At 56.9% G+C, this 15,356-nt stretch overlaps 1 protein-coding gene across 1 annotated transcript in view; it reads right to left on the bottom strand.

The window, feature by feature from the left end:
- EFNA2 (ephrin A2) overlaps positions 1-10,583 on the bottom strand; it is a 39,936-nt gene extending 29,353 nt beyond the window's left edge. The window contains exon 1 of the mRNA XM_059489857.1: positions 10,462-10,583. Coding sequence (XP_059345840.1) covers positions 10,462-10,583 — 122 coding nt within the window. The remainder of the gene's footprint in view (positions 1-10,461) is intronic.
- Between the last annotated feature and the right edge of the window lie 4,773 nt (positions 10,584-15,356).

Below are 15,356 nucleotides of genomic sequence, written 5' to 3'. Positions count from 1 at the left end.
CAGCTTGCAGAACAAGAGTCCCTGCTCCCGATCCAAAGCTTTCTATCATAAAAGACAACATTATGATTTATGATTATCATTGCTCAGCTTTGAAATGGAGTCCAGGTTCTCCTGGAGCCTGGATCCTGGCTGTGACACCGGGCCCTGGACATTCCCGCACTGCCGGCACTCCGCATCCCAATGTCGGGAAGAGCCGAGGAACAATGGAAAACTGCAGATGGTGGCAGGATGAGCCAGCAGTTTGGTGCTGGAACTGAGGTCCACTGACCCCAGGAGCCATCACAGAGAGGAGAAAGCTGGGAATGCCAGGAAGAGCAGGCAGGGAAAGCCGGGAGCTGGTCTGAGCTGAAGGTCACTGGTGGCAATGAGCGTTAGGAAAGCCGGCACTGGTTGGGCTGGACGCTGTCTCCAGAGCACACACCCTGCAAAAGCAATCCCCGTCCCCAAACCTGCTTCCAACTCTGCCAATTTAGCCTTAAATCCCACCTCAAAGGGTCACAAGTAATGCCAGGGCTGTGGTGGGGCACTGATCCTGGTGTTCCACAGGACTCGGCACCCGCGCGGCTCTGGCCAAACCAATCCCCGCGATCCTGCGGTGATCCAGCGGAGACGTGGATGGAACTCGGAGCCAGGAGCCATTTCTATTCCAGACAGGCTCAGATTCTCTGTTGGAAACTACACAGGAGCACCATTTTGACCAGCATTTACAGCCGGGACAGGTGCCAGAATTCCGGTGTGCCAGTGCCGTAGCCGACGGCGGATCTCCAACAATGGGACGGTCACTGGGACAGTCACGGCACAGCCGCGGCTCCATCCCGAGCCCCTCAGCCAGAGCAGCAGATTCTCCCAACCACCCAGCGCCAAAGATCTTAAAAAAGCCAAGGAGAAAGCTTGGAGCATTCCCAAGATCGACACCAAGACCCGGAGCATGAGGCTGATCCTGAAAGAAGAACCTTGCAAGGTTCAGATAAACAGTGATTTCCCAAATAAAGGATTTTGCAGCAAACCCAGCCCTCACCCAAACCCCTCAGCAGCAGCATGGAGAGGGGATGGGGGAGAGTCCTCACCCTAAAATGGGGATCCCAGGAGCTCACCCTGGGATGAGAGAGCGGCCGGACACACAAAGAGAGGGAATTCCAGTTACAGGATTTGTACAGGTTTTTTAAAATGCAGAAAAATGGTGGAAAGGCAGGAAAAAGCGGAATGGGAAAATTGAAACATACGAACACCAGGAGGGAGGGAAATGCTCCTGCGAAAGAGAATTTTTTCCCAGTAGTATCTCTCCTACCTCCCACCCCACTCTCCTGGATGCCCTGCTCAGTCAGTGCTGAGAATTGGGCGAAATTTGGAAAAAACTTGTTTGGAAGGATCGGCACATCAGCTCTGGCTCAGGCAGCTCCAGCGCAGTGTTGGGTAAAAATAAAACACAATTTGTGGGCACAATGTAAGAAGAAGGGGTCGGCGAGCCATCCAGGAAGGTTTGTGGAATTCCAGCGGAAAGATTGTTCCAAATTCCTGGATTTGGAAAAAGCTGATATTCCAGAGGTGAAGAACGGCTGACAAAAGGTCCTTTAGATTTCAGGGAAAAGGGAAAACAACCGCTGTTGCATTGTATAAAAGCACCAACCATTCCAAAATAACCTTGGAATAAAAACGCCCATCCCAGCACAGGATGGAAACGGACAGACGGACACGGCCCAGGCGGCTCCACCAACCCAACCCAGCATCGCTGGGGCTGTGCCAGCATCTCCCGACCCTTCGGAAGCCGGGTACCCCCGGCCCTCCCCGCCGTCCCGGGGGGCTCTGCCCCGCGTTTTTCCACTCAATTTCCTCCCCGCGTCGGCAGGAGATAAATCCCTCTGCTGAGGCAGGCGGCCGGAACGGCAAAGCCAGCGGTGCCAAGTTTAATAAGCAACCCTGATCGAGAATCCAGATAATAATTGGGATTATCGAGCTGGCTGGGAAAGAGCTTCCTCAGCTCCTGACGGCACCCGCGCCCGGCACCCGGGTGACAATGACACCCGCGGGGTGCCCAGTGGGGCTGGGACGTTGATGGGAGACTGGGATGCTCCTGAGGAGCAGCAGAAGCCCGTCCATCACTGAATATTAAAATAAAACCAAAATAATACACCTCTTTTTGAGTGTGCTGTCAGAACCTGCGGCACAAGGGAGCCCCCAAAATTCCATGGGAAGAGCCTGGGGGTCCCAGCTCCATCCCCACCTCTGCAGGAGCTTCCCTGCATCCTGATTTTTGTGGGGGACACACGGAGCCAGCACCGTCCCAGCGCCTGCGGAGAAGCTCAGCCGCTGAAATAATCCCGTCGCGGTTGAATTTTGTGCAGGGCACGAGGTCCAGGGGCTTTCTTTCCTCAGTGGAAACAGGATTGGAAAAGGGAAGAATTGGGATTTTTTCGAGTTCTCTACAGGGTCAGGCTGATTTTATTTTACTGCAAATATAAATAGGGTTTTTGATAAATAATAAAAAAAAAAAAAAAAGAAGTCTAAATAAAACCCCCCTGGAAGACATGGCACAGAATTTGGAATGCTGGCAGGAATTGCTGTAGCCGGGCTGAGTGCTCTGGAATATTTGTATTTGCTGTCTAAACACTTTATCTCTTTCCCAGCACATGGGTGAGTTTTGCTCCCGTGTAATGTTCAAGGAAAAATAAACCGAGACGGATAATTCCTCCTCTTCTGCAGATAGAAAAAGAAAAATCCGACAAAACTTAGTTGCACTGGGGGGAAACAGCAAAATATTTCCAGGGAAATTCGGCCGAACGCCAAGGAAATAGATGGGGGAGGCAATTGGGATGTGGCAGGAGGAGGAAGCTGGGGATGGAATGGGGATTCCCCATTCCCAGCCATTAAAAACCCCCATAACCATTTATTCCCTTTTTTTCCCAAAAAGTCAGCGGCGCTGGGAATTGAAGCCGAGAGAGGTTTGGCACAAAAGATCCGAAATCCAGAGCTGGATTCTTGGGAGATTTTGGTGCTGGTGGAGAAGGAGCTGAAACAAAAAGCCCATTCCTGGAGTCGAACAAAAAAAAAGGTATTGAGGGATGGTGTGAAACTCTGCGGATCTGGGAACACTTTGGCAGCACAGCGGGAATACTGGGGTGGGAATACTGGTGGTGGGAATATCAGTGGTGGGAATATCAGTGGTGGGAATATCAGTGGTGGGAATATCAGTGGTGGGAATACCAGTTTTGGCATCCACAGGGAGCGGTGGCTCCAGGTCCAGCACTAGGATGAGGTTTAGTGGGATCGACCTGGCACGGGCAGCTCCGGCGTTTGCACGGACACACGCGTGTGCTTGGTGGTTCACAGCTGCAGGAAAACAGGAAAATCCCACAAAACAAGGCTGGAGAAGCTGGAAACATCAAGGAAAGAGGAAAATTGGGAGGTCAGGAAGAGGTGATGAGCTGAGGGAGCGTAGGGATGGATCCCACAGGGTCCCACCATGGCATAAGTTTATCCCATGGGATCCCACCCCAGCACAGGTGTATCCCAAAGGATCCCAGCATGGCACATGGGTATCCCACGGGATGCCACCACAGCACAGCCCCACCAGGACACGGTTCAGCCCTGTGGCTGTTCCTCTCCAGCAGCAGCATCACCCCCTGTTCCGCTGGGCCTTGGGAAGAAAAAACGGGAAGAGGGGAGAAATTTAAAAGTGGGAGAATTAAAAAAAAAAAAAATAGTCTAAATCCCTGTTTCTGAATCCCTCTCATGTTGTTTCAAAATGAAGGATGTGCCCTAAAGGTGACACATCTGTCCCATACAGAGCTGGTGTCACACCAAGGGAAATGCCGGGAATGCTCCCACGCTCCGAGCACCACCTTGCCTTGCCAAAATCCACAAAGCTTTGATTTCTCCACAGGTTTGGGGCTCAACAAGAAAATTTTGGCAAAACCACTTCCCAGCCGCCCTTTAGGATGAAGCCTCAGGCTGGCAGCTCCATGGCCGTGGATCTCCCCATCACCAGCCCCATTCGCACTGAAGGCATCGCAGCTGAGGCCACAGAGTGACCCCGGTGGTGACCCCAGCCCTGCCCTCACCCCCTCCCAGCACAGCCCACTCACAACACCCCCCCACAGCCCCCGCTCTGCTCTTTTGAGCCGGGAGCCTCATTAGGAGGTAATTAGCTGCGGAACAATGGGAAGCTCTTTAGCAGCCCAGGCACAGCGGCAGCAACAAGCCAAGGGGGGAAAGAGGGAGGAGAAATAAATAAATAACAACACTGTGACCACCCGGGAACAAGCCAGGACGGAGCAGGGACACGGGCTCCATCCACCTTCCCTGCTCTCAGCTTTGTCCCTTCCCGCTTCTCCTGCCGGGATCAAACCAACCCTGGTGCATCCCACACCCCATGGGCGCCATTTCCCCGGCCAGCCAGTGGGAACAGCCACGGGGTCCCCAAATCCACAATGGGGCAAAGAGTTTGGGAGCACAGATACCCCTAAACACAGCCCTGGCTTTGGGGAGGGCTTCAAAAATGCCTCTGGAATTCATCTGGCAAAGGCCAAAGTGGCCAGCGGGTAATCCCAACACTCTGGAGAATCATGGAATCACTTGGATTGGGAAAGAGCTCCAAAATCCTGATTCCCAGCCATAATCCAGCCTGGACTCTTGGAGCACGGTGCTTCTCCCTGTATTTGCAGAGGCCAAACAGGGCCTGGTCCTGTTTTTGGGATGGATCTCCAAGCAGAGGGAAGCGACCATCAGGATGAGCATTGAGTCATGGCAAAGGGGGAAAAGGAATTGAAACAGCTCTCAGGGGCTGCAGGTAACATTGCTCCGAGCTGCCTGCCTTCCATAAATCCCATTAAATCCAAGGGAGCGGGGCAGGATCTCTGCCCCAAGTGGGGAAAACCAGCTTGGATCAGAACAGAGCCTCAGAAATCACGATTAATATCTAACACAAAAGAACCGAAATTGTCACCATCAGGAACGAGGAGCTATTTAAGGAACAATTGCTGCAATTTTCCAGCCAACCCAGCAGCTGAACCTTGTCAGGCACAGGCAGGTATGGCTCCAGCCAGCTCCTGATGTGGCACTGGGATGGACACAGCCAGACAGCCCTGGAGCCAGGTAAACCCACAGCCAGGTACATCCTGGAGCCCCCAGGTAGGAATTCCAGGGGAATGTCACACGGGGTGGCACAGCACTGCCAGACAGGGGAATTTTTGGCATTCGGATTATTTGTGTGTGTAAAGTGTATTTATGTGGGAGTGGGGTGCGGTGTATTTATTTACACCTACATATGTAAATAAATCGATAATTTCTATAATAGATATTTATATATTTGTATGTAAATATATATAAAAATCAATATATATATATAAAAATGTAAATATAAATGTGCCTTTCTTTATACAGCAGCACTTTCAAAGCTTTCCATGGTACCCCCCAGGGCATCTTTCACCCCCTGGGCTGTTCCCACTGCCAACCCTCTGTGTGTACCCCAGGATACCCCAGGATCCAGGGGGGATTCTGGGGGGATCCAGGGGGGGATGTTGGGGGGATTTTGGGGGGAATCTGACCCTCCAGCAGCTCCACACACCCCCAGCCCATCCTCGCATTAGGATGCGGCGCATGGCCGGCATTTGGATACCAAATGTGCAACCAGCAGGGAATGTAATTGCGGTCCCTGGAAAGGGACAGGCGGAGACGGCGACGGGCACGGAGAGAGAATCCTGTCAGCGACGCCGGCCCGCTGGTGTCTGCTCTCCATTAACCACTCGCCGCAGCCCTGGGCTGGTGAGGAATTGCTAACACGGCTTAACGGGCTGGAAAAGAGGGGTGGGAAGGGCTGGGAGTGATCTCGGCACAAAGGGAGAGCAGAAGGAGGAAAAACTCAAAGAGCAGGAATTGCACAGGACGAGGCTGAGAGCTGGCACACCCAAACACCCAGCACCGCTCTGGCACGCCGAGAGGGGACTGGGGCTGATGGTGACACAGGAATAACCCAAGTGCCAGGGTTAAAATTCACATTAAAATCACTTCAAGGGGGGAAACAGGGCAAAATTCACAATAAAATCACGCCAAGGAGGAAACAGGGCAAAATTCACATTAAAATTACGCCAAGGAGGAAACAGGGCAAAATTCACATTAAAATCACTCCAAGGGGGAAACAGGGCATGTTTCTGATGTGGGCCTCAGTATGATGTCCATGGGAGCAGGCAGGGGAGACACAGAGAACTGGGGACCCCAAAAGTCCCAGCCAAAGCCAGGACAGAGAGGTTTTGGGATCCAGCCCCAAACCAACATGGAGACATGGGTGGGATCACCCAAGCTGAGCCCTCTTGCTCAGCCACCCCTCTGCAGCACCAAATTCCCCTGGAATAAACAGATGTGGCATCATCTTCACTCCCTTCATAGAGAAGTGGGACATGCAGCCTGGCCACAGCCCCTTGTGACACACAGGTGGGAAAGTTGGCCCTGGTTTGGTGGTCAGTGGGTCACGGCCACGGCTTTCCTGGCCACAGCCACCACGCTCCAGCCTCTTGGACAAAGCACCAGCGACTGGCAAGCGCCAGGGCTGCAGCTCCAGGAGATGGGAATGCAGGAAAAAGGGGCACAAAATGCAATGGGATTGGCAACATGATCTAAATCCCCTCTCCAAGATGTGCCCCGCTCGCCTCAACCCCACCATCCCTGTGGCAGAGGCACTTTTCCCCCCAAAAGTCCTGCTCTGCCATCACCCTGAGCATCACCTGGCTCAGTAAATCCCCCTGCCAGAAACCATTTCTCCGGTTCTCGATCCCAGGATTGGGGAGTGCAGAGGAGCAGAACAGAAATCCCAGCTGTGCTCACAAACCACGCCGAAAAATAATACAGAAATCAGCAAAAGAGGCGTTCGGAGGCAGCGCCGTGACCTCGGCGCTGAACCAGGCCACGGGCACGATCCCGCCCGGTCCTGGGGATCCGTGCTGTGCACAGAGGGACGAGAACCCCTGTCACCGTGCACATTCCTGCCGTGGATCCAGGCACACGGCAGAGACCACGGGATTGCTGCAGGAACACCGACCAGCGTTCGGGAATGACGATTCCCTGCCCGTCACCCGGCAGAGTGGGGCACGGCAACAAATCCCAAACCCTTCGTGCTTCCGTGGCTTCCCAGGGGTTTCCAGCACGGCCACAAGACCATGGGTCATGATCACAGGCCTGGGGACCTCCTGAGGACAGGTCACTCCATCCCACAGACCCTTTCCCCCATAGCACGGAGGTTTTCCCATATCCCTGATTTTTTGTCGCGCGGCGCCGCGTGCCGAGACGCCCACCCTAAACCCGCTGTGGTGGGGGGGAAAATGGGGGGCCAAAACTGGACACCCCAACCCGCTGGTGACGCTGGACACTCCAGCACACCCAAATCGACCCGGTTGGCTCCCATGGAAAATCCACCCTGGAACGCTACGGGTGAGCGGCTCCTGCACCAGAAAACATGGAGCAACGAGCCCTGGGTGTTGTGCCAGACCCCTGCCCGCAGTGCCAGGCCAGGGAGGAGCCCCAAGGTCCCATCCATGGGCACATCACCCTGGACACGACCAATGGATCCACCCATGGCCGGCCCAGCCATGGCCAACAGATCCACACCCGGGGAGCGACCATCGGCAGCGCCCGTACGTGCCACGGAGCAAAAACCCACACTTCCACATGGTAACAAAACTGCCCATTATTATATAATTCTGCCTTCATCATCCTTCATTTTTTTTCCTGGATGACCTAGGAGTTTCAGCCAGCCAAACGTTTTCCTAGCGCATCCTCACAAAACCATTTAAAAATAAAAATAAACCTTGTAAATCCACAGCGAGTGGTTAAATCTCTCCCCAGAACAGGGAAATTGCAGCATCCCGAGGTACCACTTATTTTTAATTTAGCCCCAATTATGAAATATAGAATTATTCTAATCTGGGCAAATCATATCGACCATGAGATTTATTCCTGTCTTTTATAAAATATAGATTGCTGTATAAACCTGAAGAAAAATATTTAGCGGCAGAGAAGGTCTGTGGGTTCAAACAGGACATTTTAACCTTGGGTCTTTTCCCCCTTTTTTTTTAAACCCCTTTTTATTTCCCCTTTACTAAAGGAGACATTGGCAGGGGGAGAAAAGAATGAAAACAAGCGACCAGAAAACACAGAAATACATTTTTCCTTCATTTTTAAGAATGAGGCGGTCTTGTAGTAACTCCAGAGGAAAAAAAAATAAACCCACCGCTGGGTTCAAAAAGGGAATAAGCAGGAAACTCAATGGCAATTTCAATCTTTGCAACCCCTAATAAATTGCCTCGAATTCCGAGAGCCGAAGGCGCAGGCGGGGAGCGCTGGCGACACGGGGCGCTCCCACATTGGGGAAATTTGGGTCACATCCCGGAGCCAGGCGCTGCGGACGTGCCTGCTGAACCCACCAGCCATTGTCTGCTCTTCCCTCCCAGCCCCTCGCTCTTCCCCCTCCACTCCATTTTTTATTTCCCCCCCCCCCCCCACCGTCCTCGAAAATATTTTCCCTGCCAACAGCAGATTTAGAAATGTATAAATATATATATATATGGGATAATGATCCACCGTGGATTTTTCCAGGAGAAATTCTCGGCGGCTTCTACGAAGGGGTGAAGGGGATGGAGGTGACGCCATCAGCGGTGCTGGGTCCCGGGACGCCACTGGCCAAGGGGCCACTTTTGGCTGTTGGCACCACCATCAGAACCCTTGGGTGCCAAATCCCATCCCCAAGAATCCCTGAGCGCCAAATCCCGAACGTCAGAACCTTTGGGCGCCAAATCCCAGCCACTGGAACCTTTGGGTACCAAAATCCCAGCCACCACCCCAACCACCCTCATCTCCAGGATGCCAGAGTTGGACCCGGGGGGACACCTCACACATGGTTGGCATTTGGGAGAACAAAAACCACAAAGTGTGGGAGCACCAGGAGCTAAAAAATCAAAAAACTTCGCAACGGGCAAAGAAAAAAGAAAAAAAAATTAGGGAAAAAAAAAAAATAATTCCCTGGCTCTTACAATCCCCCACAAAAATGTGAGGGAGATAATAAAATCCATATGCACCGCAGGCGGCCCGCGACGCAGGCACCACCGCCAAGGAACCACCAGCAAGGCACAAAGGGACGGGCTGGCCCCAGTTTTGGGGAGGACAGAGGGGCACGGGTGGGTCCCCCCAAAGGGATGTGTGGAGGTTGGGTGGACACCAAGTGCTGCTGAGGGTTCCCAGCCCTGCGCACGTCCCAGCGCCGAAATGGAACTTTATCCAGCTGCACTGGTGACATCGAGGGAGAGAAGGTGGCACCAGAAGGTCCCCTCATGGATGGCAGAAGGGGATGAGGCACGCAGAGCTGGAGGAGCTGCCCCACATCCCTGGCAGCTCTGGGGATGAGGACCAGGCCATGCCGTGCCCCACAAGGCCACTGTCACACAGGGATTGAGGGGGACAAAGAACTCTCTGCTTGACCCAGAAAACAGGACAGCCCAAAACCAGGGACCACAGGGGCTGCACCCACCAAGCTCATCCCTCACCGCTCACTGACACTGCCAGGCTTGGGAGAACTTTGAGGAATTTGGGGGGAAATGGGGATTTGGTGGCTGGTGCTTGTTCTTACAGGAATCCCCAAAACCAGGCCCGTTCAGACCCCAAAGAGTGTCCCCAACAGGGAGGGTTGGGGGGTCCCAAAGGTCCCAACCACCTGAGCATCCCCAGAGCAGAATTCCTCCCGCTTCCAACTCACCAGCAGTTTTGGGTTCCTCAAAATCGCGAACAAAGAAACACGACAGAAACAAAACTCTTGCCCCCAAAGAAAAAAAAAACACTTGGTGGGGATAAAAAAAAACACACAGAAAAATCGAAATTCCAACTGGAGTCAGGAAACGAAGCCAACTGTGGGGATTGCGCTCCCAGGATGGGAATGACCCGGGAGCAGCAGGGCCGGCCATCCCCAGCCCCGCACGCCCCGTGCCCCCCTCGGGCCCGTTTTGCCATTTTCCCCCCGATCGTTCTTCCCGACTCCCCCGCAGCCGCACCCGCCGCTTTGGGCGGATTTCGGGGTTCTTCTCGCAGAACCTTCATCCCCAGAGAGGGACCGGGGTGGTGGGGGGGAGGAACTTGAACTTCCCCGAAGTTGGGCGCGGAGGGGCCGGGGGGGCCGAGCCGCAGCCGCCGCCGCCCCCGGGAACGCGCCCCGCGCCCCGCGATGCTCCCGGCGCTGCCGCAGCCCCCGGGGACGCTCCGCCCGGGGCCCCGCGGGAACTTTCGGGGGAGGGAGCCCCGGGGACCACCCCCCCTCCCCGGGGCCGCCCAGCCCGTTCACCGGACCCCACCGGGGGCTGGAGGGGGACCCGAGCGGCCACGGGCGGCGGCGGCCGCTGTCACCGGGCGCTCAGCGGGTGTGCGTGCGGGGGGAAAACACCGAGTGGAAGTCGGGCGCCGAGGCCGCCCCGCCGCCCCCCGCCTCACCTGGGATTGCTCCGGTTCCAGTAGACGGCGAAGCGGTCCGAGATAACTTTCCCGGTCTCGTCGGTCCAGACGCAGACGCCGAGCAGCGCGGCGAGCAGCGCGGCCGCCCCGCAGCGCACCATCGTCCCGGCGGGCGGCGGGCGCGGCTCCGGCCGCTTCAGGGGGCGGCGGGGCCCTGGGGCCGGCCGGGGACGGCGGGCGGGCGGCGGGCGGCGGCGGCGGCGGGCGGGCGCCCAGCCCTCACCATCGCCCGCGGCCCCGGGCGCCGTCAGCGGGGGGACTCGGGGGCGGCCGCGGTGCGGCGGCGCCGGGGCAGCCGCATCCCGCGCTCGGGCGGCGGGGACCGGCCCGGTTCCCGCGGCGCCCCGGGATCGCCCCGGTACCGGGAACCTTCCGCCACCCCCCACCACCACCTCCCGCGCCCAACTTCGGCCAAGTTCCTCCGAGCCCCGCGGCGCCGCCGCCGCCGCCCGGCGCCGAGCCCCGGGTGCTGCCGCCGCACCTGCGGGCTCAGCCCCGGGCCCCGCCGCGGGCTGCTCCGCCCCGGGGGACACCGGAGAGACAAAGGCCGGGCCGGGAGGCCGCCGCTCGCTCAGTGCCGCCGCGCCATGCTGCGCCCGCCGCCCGCGCCCCTCGCGCCCCCCGCCCGGGTCCGCCCCCGCGCCGGGCCCGCCCCCGGTACCGGCCCCGCCCCGCGCCCCGCCCCCGCCCCGCCTCTGACACATTGTTGCCACCGGCGGCCGCGCGCGCGCTCCCGGCGCGCTCCCAGGGCGGGGCTCCCGCGCGCCCCCGCGGCCACGCCCCTGCGGGGGGCAGGGGGGGTCGAAGATTGGGGGGGGGGTCGAAGATTGAGGGGGGGTCACAGCGGCGGGGGGAACCGGCCCGTACCCCGGGGGAGGGGGATCTGCATGGGGAGGGGGTCACAGACACACAGACACCGTGGGGGGGTCTTTGGAACGGGCGGGGGTCGCACCGGGTGGGCTGGGAGGGATTTGGATTGGGGGGGTCACAGCGGCGGGGGGGTCTTTGGGAGGGGATGGGTCGCACTGGCAGAGCAGGGGGGCTTTGAAAAGGGGAGAGGTTCGCTGGCAGGGGGTTGGGAATTTGGAGGAGGGGGACACATGGGTGGGTGGGGGGCTCTGGAAGCAGGAGGGAGGTTTGGGGGTCCGTTACCTTGAGGAAGGGTTGGTTGATGGGGGGGTTTGGGGTGCCCGGGGGGCGATGGGCAGGAATTGTTGGGAAGGGGCAGTGAGGGGCTTGCACTGGAGGGGACAGGGATGGGGATGGGGACAGGGACATGTCCTGCGGCCCACAGGTGACAAGGAAAGACAGACAGACAGAAGGTCCCACCCTCTGCAGGGACATTTTTTTACCTCTGATATAAGGATAAATTAAACAATAATTCGTGTTAAGGGATCACTCTGCTTTGTGGAAATCTTGGAAAACAGTGATGGGAATAACACAGAGCCCCAAAGCTGCTGTTGGGCCATGTCCAGCTCTGGGGAGGACTTTGGGGAGAACACAGAAAATCCAGCGGAATTTTTGGCCACAGGTGTGCCACCCAGCCACATCCCTGAACAAGGACACCCCACGGTGCCAGAGACACATCCCCAAGCCAGGACACCCCACGGCCCTGGGGTCACATCCCCGAGCAAGGACGCTCCTCTTGGGCTGTCTAGAGGAGCTGCTCCTTGCTGCACAGGACCTGCTCTGCTCCCAGAGCCCCCCAGGTCCCCCCAAGTTCCAAAAACTGCTTCAGAAGGATGAGTGAACACAGAGAGACTCCCGACCCTCCTCCCCAGGACCATGGAATGTCCCCCTGAGTGTCCTGGAGTGTCCTCCCAGGTGTATAGGTCCCCCCTGAGCCCCTCAGAGACAGAGCTGGCTCCCAGCAGAATTCCTCAGGTGTCTCCAGATGCAAAGACGCTTCCAGTTGGATTCACAAAGCACCAAGGTGCCCATTAAGTCCATCAGGAGGAGCAGTTCCAGCACATCCCGCTGCCTGTCCTTCTGCTCAGCATCCAAATATCCCTGCAAATCCATCTCCATCTCACGAGCTCTTAGGAGTTTGTCCGTGCTAAAAGGGAGGGAGCGGCCCAGCGTAAAACACCTCCAGCGCCACACGGAGAGGTGGGATATAAATAAAATATGGATCCTCCTCATTATTTATTTAGCAAATCTGTTTAGGAAAAACTCCACGGACTGTGGGGCTCAGCATCCCTCCTCCCACCCCAAACCAAAACAAATAAAAACCGAATGATTTCGGAATAATGCTGGCAGAGCGTCCTCCCGCGCCGCGGCTCCATCAAGGTTATCCATCTCCTCATCCTGCTCCCATCAGGATCCGTCTCCATCAAGCCCCCGACAGCCAATCTCCCTCCTGTCAGCGGACGCTGCCATAAACCCCGACACTTGTCTGTCAACTTCATTTGTTTCCATCTCTCCAGCCAAGCCACTAAAAGCCTTTCCGGGCTCTCCAGGAGGCCTGGCCACGGTTCCTCCCAGCCCTGGCAGAGCCACATTCCAGGGGCAGCTCCAGGGGTGTGGTAAAACCCACAGCTCTCACCCCCACGGAGCAATCCCATCAGTGTCTGTGGATTGGGAATGGGGATGATCTAAAGGGCACCGTGCTGGCCAAGGGGTCAGCCGTGCCTTGTGGTGCCAGGTCACCAATGGGCACAGAGATTCACAGTTCATCCCAGCTCGGCCCAGGGAATCCCAGTTGAACCCAGTGCACCCCAGCTCAGCCAAACTCAGCCCAGGGCATCCCAGCTTGGCCCAGTGCATCCCAGCTCAGCCCAGCTTGGCCCAGTGCATCCCAGCTCAGCCCAGCTCAGCCCAGTACATCCCAGCTCAGGCCAGTTCAGCCCAGTACATCCCAGCTCAGCCTAGCTCAACCCAGTGCATCCCAGCTCAGCCCAGCTCAGCCCAGCTCAAGCCAGTGCATCCCAGATCAGCCCAGTGCATCCCAGTTCAACCCAGTGCATGTCAGCTCGGCCCAGCTCAGCCAAACTCATCCCAGCTCAGCCCAGCTCATCCCAGTTCAACCCATTGCATCCTAGCTCAGTCCTACTGGAGCTGTGGGGGATCCCAGATGAAATTCCCTGGAAAATGGGACGATCCATTGGGATCGGGCAGGAGCAGCCCCACCCCTGCTCCAGTGCATTCCCTCCCTGCCAGGATCAGTCCCAACCTGAGGGAGGGCCCATCCCAGCCCTGCTTTGCATGGAATGATTTCTCCTTCCCCACTCCTGGTAAAAGGAAGGAAAATCTTTTCCAGGATTTTTATGGCTTCTCCAAACAGCACCAGGTTGTTTTTCTAACCAAACAAAACCAACTATTTGCCTTAATTACTGCAAATCCTGCAATTTCCAGCCCCCAGCTCCATGCAGGGGGCAAGGCTGGATGCAGGGAGGGATAATTCACACCCGCCTTCCTCTGCATTAATTGGATCGGCCAGGAAATTATGGAAAATATTTGTTCCTGATAGAAAAACCCTTCCCATTAAAAAGGTGAAGGAGTCACAGAGAAAAGGCTGAGACGTGCAGAGCAGAGCCAGGCTGCTGGGAATGGAGCTGCAACAGGAGAAAAAGGGTCCCTTGGAGCTTCCTGAAGTGGAAGGGGTGGGTGTGATGGGAAATCCCAGCTGGCAGCAGGATCGAGATGCCCGGCATGGACACAAGAGGGTGGTGGTGATGCCCTCAGCCAAGGGGCATCCTTGGCATTGTGTGGCATCCAGAGGCACCAGCCCCCATCCATGGACTCTGATCCCATCCAAAGGTCAGGGAGGGGCCCATCCCTGCCTCACAGCGCTGGGGACACCCAAACATGTGGCCAGACTGTGGCACTGCTCTGGCTCCCAGGTTTTCCTCCCTGGAGCCTCCCACTCTCCTGAGTTTACTCAGAATACCAAATACGCTGCCACAGACATGCAAAACCGCAAAACCCCACGATCACACCCCAAATGTGGGGGCACCCTGAGCTCTTGTGTGGCCCCCAGGATCTCGGGCAGTGTCTCCTCTCCATCGGGGTGGGAGAGAGCCCCAGCCTGCGGCTCAGGGTGGGAACACAGAGCTCGGCAACACCCAAACCCCTCCCGCAGCCCGGGGCCGTTCACGCCTTCCCGAGCAGCACCGGGCTCGTTCTGCCGCCCCATCCGATGCTCGTTAAAACGCGCAGCCCCAAAATCCAGCTGCGGATAAATCCTTCCCACGAGAGACAGCGGCTCCCCCTGGGCTCGGTGGCTTTTGGCGACCGCTGTCCCTCGTCCATCGGGGATGGTGGCACCGCTCCAGCAGTGTCCCCAAAACAATTCCCATCATGAATTAACCCACAGTTCCCCGGAGAAGGGGGCGGGAACGGCACCTGCACATCAGCGCACACCTGGAAAAGCAGCCGGGAAAGCGTCGAGGGCCAAAATCCCGAGGTTTCGCCCCAAAGCTGAGGAGACGGCGGAGCGACAGCACCGCATTGCTTAGGCAATACCCCCCTCTAGTGCCGGTGCCCCTCGCGGCCCCCCGGGGTTGTCACCGTGCTCTCGGGTCGCCGTTAATGCGACACAACCCCGGACACTGCTTGGACTGGGGAAAACACCCGAGAAAACAAAACAAAAAAAAAAAAACAAAAAAAAAACAAAAAAAAAAAAAAAAAAAAAAAAACCAAAAAAAAAAAAAAAAAACCTGGAGATCGCAGCCCTACAACCCGCTGGGGACAAACTGGGAGTTTTGGGGAGAGTCTGCATCCCCTCATCCCTCTGGGATCCCTGCGCAGATCATTCCTAGAACCCCATTAACACCACTAAACGCAGTGCCACGGCCACCGTGTCCCTGTCCCCGTGTCCCTGTCCCCTTGTCACCGTGTCCCGCACACCGTCCTGAAGCCCCGCAGCCCCCGCT

Source organism: Ammospiza nelsoni, chromosome 27 (assembly GCF_027579445.1).
Source record: "Ammospiza nelsoni isolate bAmmNel1 chromosome 27, bAmmNel1.pri, whole genome shotgun sequence".
Lineage (NCBI taxonomy): Eukaryota > Metazoa > Chordata > Aves > Passeriformes > Passerellidae > Ammospiza > Ammospiza nelsoni.
Note: the sequence above shows the minus strand (reverse complement) of the source record. Positions and strands in the feature narration are given on the sequence as shown.